This window comes from Phoenix dactylifera, chromosome 16 (assembly GCF_051530095.1).
Source record: "Phoenix dactylifera cultivar Ajwa chromosome 16, Ajwa_hap1_PhDact_Kaust_v1.1, whole genome shotgun sequence".
NCBI lineage: Eukaryota > Viridiplantae > Streptophyta > Magnoliopsida > Arecales > Arecaceae > Phoenix > Phoenix dactylifera.
The window spans coordinates 17,831,502-17,844,143 of record NC_143205.1 but is presented as its reverse complement, the minus strand read 5'-3'; the positions used below and the strand labels follow the sequence as shown (position 1 = coordinate 17,844,143).

The 12,642-nt window shown below is 37.0% G+C and overlaps 1 protein-coding gene across 2 annotated transcripts; it reads right to left on the bottom strand.

Annotated features, from left to right (window-relative positions):
• Positions 1-124: 124 nt before the first annotated feature.
• On the bottom strand, positions 125-12,198 carry LOC103701083 (uncharacterized). Of its 2 annotated transcripts, XM_008783040.5 has the most exons (7): positions 11,798-12,198; positions 10,525-10,614; positions 10,222-10,302; positions 9,917-10,048; positions 6,318-6,536; positions 3,083-3,175; positions 125-535 (listed from the first exon to the last, which is right to left on the bottom strand). In XM_008783040.5, the coding sequence occupies exons 1-7, from the start codon at positions 12,020-12,022 to the stop codon at positions 374-376; spliced, it is 1,002 nt and encodes a 333-aa protein (XP_008781262.2). In that variant the 5' UTR covers positions 12,023-12,198; the 3' UTR covers positions 125-373. The 2 variants fall into 2 exon arrangements, with proteins under 2 accessions (XP_008781262.2, XP_088568536.1); XM_088712410.1 differs by lacking the exon at positions 10,222-10,302 and having other exon boundaries at positions 11,798-12,194.
• Positions 12,199-12,642: the final 444 nt, after the last annotated feature.

The following is a 12,642-nucleotide window of genomic DNA, read 5'->3' as shown; positions in this document are numbered from 1 at the left end:
TTTATCCTTTTCTTTTCATTTCCTTATTTTTTTTTGATCATACGCCACATTTTGACAAGGCCAACTCACGCCAATCCGCTCAACCAAACCAGCAGTATAAATCAATCAAGTAAAACCTAAAAAATCTTTGAAACTTGCATTCTTATATATATTATAAAAAAAATACATGGGCACAATTTAATTTCCTCTTCTACTACTAATGTAAGAACAGAGACAGTTTCTCTTCTGCAATGGAGCCTTTAGGACGCCAATAGGCTGTGTGGCTGCTGAGCATGTACATAAACTGGATGCTCAATGGATTAAGGTACACTAGCATGGCAATTCTCACAGCCATTTACTCTCACTTTAATTAGAATTAACTGCTGCTATGTCTTCAGACGTTCTCCCCCGGTGGTAGCTCAGCAAGCTTAGGAGTAGTGCCCAGCACTCTTTCCATGTCAAAGCGCACTTCAATATTGCGAATGCTATAGCCAACCACCATTAACCAGTAAAGCAGATTGGCAAGTTCAGGAGCACTTGTTTCCGTGACGGTGGTCTGAGTATGTGAAACGATAAGCATGAGATGAATCAGGCTCAACAGTAGAAAGAAGAAGAAAAAATAGAAATGATAACTTTGAACAGCATGATGAACAAGATGTTGATATGGGGCAGTGATTTCAGCCAGCCCATATGTGATGAGTTCTGTTTCCAAAGATAATTATAAAAAAAAAAAACCTAGAACATGGTTAAAGAACAATTGAGCACAAACAACTTAAGTTAACCTCTGGGGTTCATTTGTCTAATGGAATTTATGTTACTTCAACTGATCAAAAAACTAAGCATTTTCAGCTAATACCAAAACTTAGCCAGTTTCAGCTGAAAATGCCCGATCAAGGAAATAATTTTTCTATCAATAAATTCAGTCGAAGCCAGAGATACATAAAAATAGCATCTAAAAAATTACTGCATGAAAATGAAAAAAGAGAATGGAAATTCAAGCAAATTGCAATATCAGAGTGCAGGAACCATGTCCATGCTTTGCCAAAAAACAAAATCAAATGGTAAGAAACTATCAGAGGAAAGCAGTTCCTAACAATGCAGACTGATAATTAATGCATATCATGCCAACTATTATCAGCTACATCTCAAACAACCGGAAAAAATGTTTCCTTGATGGTGTGGATTAAAGCAAATTAAAACATGTCCACATCCTGATGCATTTTTCTTTTCATCTACTAGAACTCATTGGCCCTTACTTTTTTTTGAACCACAGTTGCTGCAATTCCTCCTAGTAACCTATTAACAATTCATAATACGTTACTATCTTGACCACATTTCATGTGACGTGAAATTTTAACAATGTCTTTTTTCATAAGACAAACATCTATCAATGTCATGAAGACTAGGTAAACCTTATGTCACAAAAGTCATGAGAAAGAGAGAACAAACAATAGAAAATATTACACAGAGGAATTAAATAATTTAATAAGTCAAGGATTGGTTTCATTTGCCATCCTTAATCTCTGGTTAGAAAGCGTCAGGGAACTAATATTATTTCCAGAGCCCAGCTTACCCCACACAACCAAGGACCATATGAAGGAAGGATATACAAAAGCACCTGCCATTAGATATTACAAGATGCACAGTTTTAGACCTGCTACAGAATGATACTCAACCTGTAATTAATGTTTGCAACAAGCATAAAAAAAGAAGATATATTACTTCATGCTTCTAATTAGTAAAATAACTGAATGAACTTGAGGTTTCATCTTATTATATATTAACAAACAACTGGTGTTTTCTCACATCTTATTAGGCACATAATAATGTTGCTTAACTTCCATGTATACAATGTTGATCAAGAAATTTGTTTCCTTGTCACAAGACTTATCTTTTCTATACAAAAATCACATGCATCATGCATATACCAACAGTGTTCTTTCTTATCTCCAACCTGAAAAATCCTAGAGAGGTAGCTAGCCATCATGCCTCAGATACCAGCTGTCCTCAAATTCCAAAGGACTGTGTATCAAAACTACGATTGACAATTCCCAGTAAAAATGTTGAACCCAATCTATCGATCATTAACTTAATAATATCGTCAAAAGGATTCCCCAAAGACAATTTTTCAATTGTTGCCGAACTATGAGGGTAAACAGAATAAAGATACTGAGGTTCCACAAGTAGGTCTGCAGAAGAGGACAGTAGGTAAAGTTCATAATCTAATATAACTCAAAAAGGAAAAGGCCATATTTAAAGAAATTTCTGATTATTTTATTCATTGTCAGTACTACAAAAGAAAAAATTGAGAGATTAAAAAAAACAAGTTACCAGATAACTATTATGAAATTAATAGACATACTATTGGGCATGATATCTAAAATTCAACATTAAGTGATGAATGATATTCTGAGTAAAATAGGAGGCTTGTTGGAACCCACCTCTTGATTGATGATGTATTTAAGCAATACCGTTCACATTCATGCATGATGTTGACATCACCTGAAATACTTTTTTCTGGTTTTTCGACAATTACCAGTTTGCACTTATCTTAGACATCAGAGTTGTAGAATTTCAATTCTTGATAGAGCTTTACATTGATCAGGATGACAAATAATTTGATACTTAAAGCATGGACATCTATATTTTTGGGAATTAATGGCATAGAAATGTAATATTTGGTTGAGGTTGGGATTTGGAACCAAGACTTCAAGGTTGAGAAATTGCTGGTATAACTACCTTTCGAACATTGATCAAATCTTCATGCTTTTCAATGATAAATTTGAAGACAAACAACTATAACATGAAGATGCGATAACCTTACAGTCTTGGACCTAATAGAGAAATAATACAGAAATTATTTACCTAAAATAAAAAACCGAATTCCACACCCTCAGAGAAGAGTAGGTGATTAAAATAATTTGAATTTTATCAGCAACTTAATTTGTCATAAGTAACATTATTAACCATTAATGAAACTTCCAGTCTTCAAAGTTAATATCCGCAATCCTCTCGTATACATTTAATTTTTGAGAAATCATATTCATAATTAATTATGGCCATTAAACGAACATGAAAGCAAGAGTGAAAGTTCGAGTTTGACCTTCATTTTTGCAGGATCTGAAACTACCAAAAGGCGCTTTATAAAGGTGTTCATAGCAAAAATAACATCCTCTCCAGCACTACTTGTCAGTTCCTGCATCCATTTATCATAAGGTTTAGTTATCGTATAGAAGCAGTGTGGAAGTACATATAGAGATAAAACAGTATTACAGTTTTTAAACCACCGTCCATATAATATTGAAGTTATAATTCAATTTATGCAGTTTATTTATCTTAATAAGCTAATTCCTAATTTCCAAAGAACATGTTCCTGCAAACATTAAAGAACATGTACGAAGAGAAATAATCAAAAATCATGCCAAATATATATTTTTCTGCATCTTATAGGAAATGTCTATAACTGAGGATAATAAAGAAGTATTTCTGACAAATGACAGAAGGTAAGCAGCCATGCTATCCACATACCAAATATGTAGAAAAGGATTTTAAGTCAAGTAGCACCAAAGCATCCTAGAAAGTTTCATCTGTAGCTAAAGTATAGCCTAATTTCAATAGGCCCAAGGGTGCAGCTGCTTGTGCACACTTCAGTGACATTGCTGAACTGCAGTTTGAAGAACCCACAGCTCAAATCCCACCATTTTTTCAAATATATGGACACTGAAATGTGGTTTTGAAAACCTCAACTTTTTGTTCTGAGAACTTGTAGAAAATTGTGCTGACAAATCCTTTTTGGGTTACAATGGTATCAAGTCCTTCAGATTAAATAGTTCTACCGATAACTACACCACCATATACTTAGCAATTAGATTTAAAAGTGGACTTCAAATTGTCTTCCTCCTATCTAACATAAATGAAAAATGTAATCCTCGATGTCAATGCTTTTGTAAAAATAATTTCTTTTTCCTTCTCCAATGAGCCAAATTTCAACTGCTTTCAGTCTACAATTTCAGTAGCAATGTACATTAGACAGCACCATATGGAGAAAGTAGAACCACCTAAAATTATAACTAAACAACCTTGTCACCAGAGCCAGGCTACCCTTTCTCCATATTGAAAGGACAGTTGCACCACCTTTCCAAACCAGTAACCACCCAAAATGCAACCACATGTTGCATGGTAGTAACTAGCAGCACTTCCAGGCGTGGAACACAAGAATTATACTATTTCATAATAAAGATGTTCTGCCAATCAGCGAGTTTATTACCTCCTGCAGTTTTTCAAGTGAACAGCATTATGACCATGTCCACAATATTAGCTTGCACTAATCAGGGTGCATGCCGAACTAGTTTCGACATATAGCAGTAAGCGTAGGTAATAAGCCTTTATATTTTATGTTTAATTTCAAAACAAATTTCCCAAACTCACTTATTCTGCTAGTGATTGACAACAACATCTCTAATCCAAAATCCATAGTCATCACCTATTGATTCAAGAAACCAGTTAACAGAACTCTATAAATAAGAAAACAATCTTCATCACAACGATCATTTAAGGTTCACTTTTGGTTTTGGTAAAGGGTTCGAACAAGGAGAAATATTATCCCTTTGTTGTATACTCAGACTTAAAATCTTTAATATATTTACATTTAGAGCACTCAAAGGCCATGAAGTTAATTAGGGTCATGAATTCCATTAAAAAAAGGATCGCGGAAGGCCTTAAGTCAGCATGTAATCTCAAATACGCTAATCACACAACTGTTCCTTTAAAAGGATGGATGAACATAGCCTTAGTAATATAAGCTCTCTTGGATGTTATAAACGGACTACTGATTGCTAGCTGAAATTAAACAGGAAAGGTATTAATTGGGTGAATGCACATGCTCCAAGGTTTGTTGAAGGAACAGGTTGTCATGGATGTGAGATGTGAGGTTAACAGTTTTTTCTGTGAGATAGCTTAGGCTCCCTCGAACTTAGGACTTAGGAGTCCTAAGAGAACAAGACTGCATAACATCACAAGGATATTTACTAATACACTAGCAATGTAGCAAGGAAATTATTTGTCTACACTCGAGTAACTGTTGATGACGGCACTTCGGGAATGCCCACATACGTTATGCCTCTCTTCTAGAAATATGGTGGCTATAGCTAACAAGCCAGAGATAGTGCCAAGAAACTTCCTCGAAAAGGGTCAACTTTAGGGACAAGGTGAACATAATCTTTTCAAGTGTAATGAGTATGGCTCTTTTCTGGGAACTTGTTGGGTTGGAGTGACTTGTCAGAAGGAAATCCTAGAAAAGTATGCTTAGATTTTATAAAGAAACAATGAAAAGTAAGGCCATCGTTGAAGCCTATGATCCAAGGTTCACCAAACCGGTTTCGGAGGATGTATCGGACAGTGACTGGTTCAGCATGGCATAGATTTGTACTGTGCCGTTCTAGGGTGTACCAAAATAGGGAGAGCCGGAGGTGGTGGCGGAAAGAAAAAAGGCGAGAGGAAGAGAGAGACGGGGGGAGAGAGGGAGGAAGGGGGAGGTTTAGAGCGAAACCCTAACCCTCGGAGTAAGAGAGAGAGAGAGAGAGAGAGGGAGGGAGGGAAGAAAGGGGAGGGCCAAGGGAAACCCTAGCCTAACCCTTGGAGCAAGCTAAAGAGAGAGAGGGAAGGAGGGAAGGAGGGGGAGGGAAAGAGAGAAGGGAGGCTCATGATTTAAGCGAAACCTAGGCCCCATCTCGAATCAAATGGATGAACAATGCCAGTCCCCAACCTGTCCAATTCGATAGGCTCCAAACCAGCCAGTTTGGCATCGTTCGGCGAACCATGTTAAGATCCTTTCAATCAACATCAGTTTAAGGTGGGAAAAAGAATAGGCTGAGATTGTGTAGCAAAATTTGTGGCCCTAATTTACTAGAAGTTGCTAATAGTGACCTGACCCTTTGCCATTGCTTTGGTCATACTCAGGACAAACTTTAATATCATGAAGGTGAAGAGCTTTAGTTGTCTTCATTGAAGAAATGTCTAACGGGCATGAAGCACAAGAAATGTGCTTCTCTCCTTTGATATTAGATAGAATTAATCCACTTCTCTTAAATTAACAAACAGAAATTTTAGGGATCGGATTCGATAGATATTTTGAGGTGAATACAATATATCGTTTCATACTTATGCAGAAATTGTTTAGATGGTTGCTAGCTGTAACAAAATCATGAAGAAGGCAATTCATAGAACAAAAATTTGATAAAAATGATAACGAGCAACTTTAAATACTACGTATAGTAGGGTACTAGAGAAAGATGTACAGAAATTAAAAAATCACATGATCCTGTAAAAATTTTTAATACCTTCAAATTCTGAGGTTCTAAAGATTTCAAATAATCCAAAAGTTCATTCTGTCCATTTGGAGATCTCCTTGCAACTTGGCGGTTCAGTTCCTCAATTTCTGCTTCAAGCATTTCTATGTATTTCACTGCATCCATTTTCTCAAGGCCGGTAGCCTCATTCCACCTGATAACCTCTCCAGTCACCTTTTTCTGTGTGCCAGGCGCATAATCAGGTACATCCTACAATGGTAAAAAGGGGGCATATTATAAGAATTCCAATATTGAGACTAAAAACAGCATGAAGGAAAATTGTTTATTTATGTAATGCAGCAAAAATAGAAACATCATCAAACAGGTAAGCAATACAACATTGCAGAAATTAAACAAAGATATACTACATCTCTATGGCTAAATCTTTTGTGGTACTGATAAAGGGGGTTTTCTTTTTAATATGCAGATTAGCATGCCAAGGCTGCTGGAAGGAACTGTATAATATTAGTATATGTATAATTTCCAATTTATCTAAAATTCCATGGATCAAAAAATCTCCATTTTCAATGACAAAAAAGCCCACTAGGGCTTCACACGTTTTTTTTTGTTTTTTTTTTTTTGTTTTATCAACAATATAATGATTTCATACTCGCTAGCATAAGTTTGTCTATTTGAGACCTTAGCGCCATGACACGTGCATTTAAATTAGTTAAAGAATAGTTTGAAAAACAAAGAGCTTCCAATATCTCATTTTCATTAAACCAAAACTTGGCACTGATATGGAAATTGTTTGGGTCCGATTATGTATTTTATGATGTGTTTTAGGTAGGAAAGTAACTAAGAGTTACAACTCACGCTCTGTTGTGTGAAGAGTTTGTGCTACAGTAACCGTGATCATTTAGGAGTCCTGGCAAGAGTCAAATAGGTTGGTAGTCGGTGGGATTTCAAGGGAATCTTTCTTTCTGAATTTGGAAGAGGCCCTAGATGACTCAAAGTTTTTTAGAGGCTGGTAGAGTGTATAAAGAGTCCAGAAGGGCTACTGAAAAAAATACGGTATGCTGAATTCTGTGAAAGAATAAAGAAGCCCTATTGGCCAAAGTTTGGCTGTCTCCTCTTCTATCTCTTTCTCTCGTACTTCTTCTCCCCTATCTTTCTTATTATTTTCTTTTCTTCCTCTTCTATCTATACTTTATTATTCTTTGTTCTATTCATCATTGATTGTTGATGTTGCTTAAGTTTATATCAGAGTTCTGTGAACAAATTTTGCATCTCCATATTATGATTTATTTAATCAATATATCAATCTATTTATTCCAAGAAAAATATTGATTCCTCTCTTGGTGTTTTGCTGCACTCGAAAAATCTCTAACAAATATTTACTATAATCTGGTCCAAAATATACACCAGATACTTCAGTTAAGAACTGCATTCGTTCTATTCCTTTTTCCTACTAGCTCCTCACTCAAAAACCCTAGACAGAACTTTTTGCACTACCATTTGCCGATAAATTTAGTTCTATTATTTGCTGTCCAATTCTCAGGACTTCAGACAGCGAGCAATAAAATTGCTTCACACCCTAAACTATCCTATCTCTATGATCCTCTCACACAGAACAGGCCAACCCTAAATGGTCCTGCATTAATTTGCATCCCCTCCTTTTCTTCCTAGCCTTTCATCATGTTATCAAATAAAGAGTTAGGTTTCAGGATTGATGCCTTTTATCAATATATCAAGTATGAGAACAAAGTTTTTTCGAGCAAATGCATGCTGATTTGACACTTGTCAAGAGTGATCTAGTGTCAATAAACATACCTTTGAAAGCAATTGCACCATCCCTAGATATTAGATCATGTAGCAGTTCTAGTTCATCTCAAGCTTGCAAGCATCAGGTTTCAAAGCCAATCTTTTTAGCTCAAGGCGAAGTTGAGTTGCATGAAGAGCCTCCAGTTGAAGGCTACATTACGTGAAGGGCATGTGAGTGAAGTTCCATCATGTAAACAAGCTACAATTGAAGATCTACCAATTGGGAACCTTATACTCGTTGGGTCATCTAGCATTTGAAAGTTAGAACATCAAAGTAACAACAATGCACACGGAGAGCACTCGAGGTGAGATGAAGTCACAGTCTTCAATGCAATGAAAGAGATCAAGCAAAATGAAGATCTGTTCCGCATCACTTGGCTGGATTCAATGAACCATTAAATGTATACTATAAAGCTTGTTGATTGTCAATGAATAGCCATCAAACTGACCAATCAATAGTGTGATTGCAAGAAAATTCTAAGTAGCCCTTCATCATCAGATCTTGAGATTAAATGGTAAATCAAGTTTCAGAGTGACATCATGAAGATCTCGAGGACAAGATCTAAGTAGCAGAAGCGTATGATGCAGGAGCATCTTTTAGGTCCATAGATAGTCAAAGAAGGTAAATAGTCCAAGAGTCTTTTTGTTTTATTTGGTAAAGAAATTATTTGTCTCTGAATTATATATTTTATTAATTGATGTGTTTTAAATAGTTCACATCGCTGTAGCATGTACAGTATGCATTATGGTCACCGTGATCTTTTAGGAGTCCCAGTAAGAGTCAAGTAGGTTGGTAGTTAGTGGGATTTCAAGAGGATTTTTCTTTCTGCATTTGTAAGAGTCCTAGATGACTCAAACTAGGAACTTTTTTAGAGGGTTGGTAGAGTTTATAAAGAGGCGAGAAGTGCTTTCAAAAATATATATATATGGTATGCTGAATTCTACGAAAGAGCAAAGAAACCCTTTTGGCCAAGGTTTGCACGTCTCCTCTTCTCTCTCTCTCTCTCTCTCTCTCTCTCTCTTCTTCTCCCCTATCTTTCTTAGTAATTTTTCTTCTCCCTCTTCTATTTATACTTTATTATTCTCTGTTCATTGTTGACCATTGATGTTGCTTAATTTTATATCAGATTTCTGTCAGCCAATTCTGCATCTATCTATTATGATCTATTTAATTAATAGATCAATTTATTTATTCTAAGATCTATATTTATTCCTCTCTTGGTGTTTCGCTACACTCTAAAAATTTCTGCGCTCAATATTTACCACACTGGTCAAAAATCTCCAACAGACTTTTCAATTAAGCCCTATATTCTTTGTGTTCCCTTTTCTAATAGCTACTCGCTAAAAACCCCAGCTAGCTACACCCTAAACAATCATATCTCTATGGTCCTCCCATGAAATGCAGGCCAACCAACCCTAAGGGGTCCTGCACTGACATGCTGACTTGTTTATGACCTACTTGATCAAAAATGATGTTTGGCCTCCACAAGGCACAGAAATTCACTTGGTTAGCAAAGAAATCTTTCTCACGAAATCACATCAGTTATTATCAAGAAAGCACCAGTATTTTCAAAGTCAGGTATCCTGAGTTGCAATTTAATGTCACAAGATAGGACTAACATTTACATCATCTCCAGGGGGAAAAAAAAGAAGAGAAAAAAAATCCTTATAGAATAGAGTTTCCCATTAAAAGGTTAATAACATATAGCTATCTAACATAAGTTTCTTCTAATGTGGATATTAGCAAGAGACATGCACGGAAGCATCAAAAACTTCCTCGCCATTTTTTTACAAAATATGATGTTAATGCATAACTTTTGGCGTACCTTCTTATCTGTCGGATCTGGAAGAGCGATCTGCTCTAAACTTTGCTGCAGTTCCAAACGGTTCTGTGCATTCCTAAACATGTAGCCAGTCATCATGACACTATACATAAGTTGTGCCAGATTTTCAGCTACCTGATTCCATATGAAGCACATTATGTTCACATTAATAATATTAATGCCAAAGAAATGATTGCACAAAGCTATCAAAAAATGGGCATGTCACAGACCCCAAACTAATCATATTTCCCGTTACCAAGGAAAAGAGATATAGCAGAATTAAAAACCTAATGATTAGAATAACATACTGTGGTAACCGTTACTGCAAAAAATTGAGGAGGGAGCGTTCCAATCATATTTGTCACCGTTTGGCGCATGGCTTCAACAACCTCCAAGAGGAAAAAGAAGACATAAAAACACCAGGGTCGAGAAAAGCTTGAGTTTCTATTCAATTATGCTAGTATAAAGCAGTGTATTTATATGCATAGAAACCACATAATAATTTGATTTCTTAGGACAAGCTTGAACATGAATCTGAAATGGGTTCCATTCAAATCTAAAGAAAAGCTGCAATATTCAAACAAATCAAAATATATGAGATGGCACCTTACCTGTTGTGGTGCCCTTTTTAGAAATAACTCCATAAACTCCGGTTGAACATTTCTTACATATTCCAATAGAATGTCCCTCCTGCTCTTGGGCTGAGAACATTGAAAATCAGACTTAAGCAAGCTTTCATTTGAGAATGCATATTATCCATCTTAGTAATTACTCTCAAATATAATGACCCTCGCAATAGCACATAAGCAACTCAGGGCATAAACAGCACAATATCCAATGAACAATACAAAAAACTAAGCAGAAGCCATATCATGTTCTAGATAAAAAGAACTAAAGCAGACTAGATCACAGGAGTTCGGAGGGAAAGGGAGCAGGAGATAGAAATTGATATACTGTATCACCAACTTTTCTCATGATAGATTCTACCAACAGTTCATCATGAATACAAGAATAAGGAAGTATCAAAAGCTGGCAAGGTACATGAACTAGAAGACTATCATCCTAAAACTTAGAAGCAAAACATGTGAATGCTATGCTGCTTTGATGCATGTGGCATAAGTTACTCCTTTAAATATGATTAACCAGAATGAGATGTAAAAGAGGTGCAACTTTTGACAGATAATAAAAGAAGTGGCCCATTTTGAGAAATTTACCAAATCACACTCTATTTATAACAATTAGCTCTCTTGTCCATTAATGTCTGAAAACTACCACAGTTGTTGCATCATGCTTATGAAACCCTTCGCATCTGCAACTATGACAATTGGCAAGATCTTGGAATGGGACTGGACACGTCAGAAAATTAACAGATGATACAGGTCAGCTTATCCAAATATCACATGATACATAATAATAAAAAAACTTATAGAGAAATTAGGAAAATGTATGACTTCGAGTGTTCCCAAAAGAAAAAAAGAGGATTCTCTGAGTAAGCACCGCAAGGAAGAAAATTTTAACTAGCAAGATTTAACGATCGTCGCAAATTATCATGTGAGTAAAAATCAGAACTTTCGCACCTACAGTACAATAAGAAAGTGCTCTGAGATTAACCTAACCCAAATTTCTCCTTTCCAAGCCTAAACCTCTGTCGCTTGATATCATCCCTTTACCATTTCAAAAGTCGGCGACTTTGCACTAGTGAATTCTGAGGTCCAAAAAGCAAACAAGACGAGAAAGTCCAAAACCATTTCAAACCCATCTAATCAAAGAAGCAAAAGCAACTGATCTCATCACATTCACCTCACCAGAGAAGACATATCAATCCAAAGTGCAAAATCGAAACAAAAATTGATCCAGAAGGCTACCAAGGGGAATGAGGGATACCAGATTTCCATTGGGGGGCTTGGAGTCGCCGCCGCCGGCCACGGCGTCAGGATCCTGGGCCCGAACTACCCTCAAACGGCATCTGCTCCTCCTCCGGAGTGGAAACGAGAGGAAGTGAGACGGAAGAGAGGGTGAAGAAGGGGAGAAGAGGAGAGACGACGGAGAAGTAGAGGGAGGAGGAGACAGGGTAGAGAGAAGCTTCGAGGAGGCAAGTAGGGAAGCCATGAGCTCTCTCTCGCTTCCTCTCACACTCTCTTGTTCTCCTCTATCCCGGGAATAAAATTGCCTCTCGCTGGAATTTTTCTCCGAGAAAATATGAGAAGAAGACGACAGAGAGGGAAGGGTGGGGAGAATTTGGCCGGCCGCTGGCTCCTCTGAGGCGAACGGAGCTGCGGAGGAACTCGAAGCCTAACGGCCCTTTCTCTAAGCGAAGATGGACCGACATTTGCCGTCCGATTCAGAAGATTCACTTATTTGACGGTCGAGATGCTTTCAGACAAGCTTATCCTTATGATGGATGGGGTTACATTGGTGCGACCAGGTTAAACGGCGTACAACGGATTACGAATCCACCGTAATGGTCATGTATCCGTACGTACGATGTTTGTCCTATTGAATCATCCACCATTGATTTGTGGGAACCAGCTTGGCTGATTAAATTTTGTGCATTGCACTGAACGCGGACTTGTGAGCGAAGGGGCATCTGAGGTTGGGGCACGTGATCATGACTACGCCATGTTGGTAGGAGTTTGCTTGTCCTCAAATTAGAATTATGTAGCTGGATACTAAATTTAGGTTCTGGCTTAGTAATTTGATAGCCTGATCTTGGATTGGTCAGGAGATTA

Bases quoted from the DNA above. Each gene is read 5' to 3' on its own strand.
- LOC103701083 (XM_008783040.5), bottom strand. From the start codon at position 12,022: ATGGCTTCCCTACTTGCCTCCTCGAAGCTTCTCTCTACCCTGTCTCCT. The intron at 10,049-10,221 runs GTATGTTATTCT...ATATGGAATCAG, and splicing joins TTGCAGTAACGGTTACCACA to GTAGCTGAAAATCTGGCACA. The intron at 6,537-9,916 runs GTACGCCAAAAG...TTACCATTGTAG, and splicing joins CAGATCCGACAGATAAGAAG to GATGTACCTGATTATGCGCC.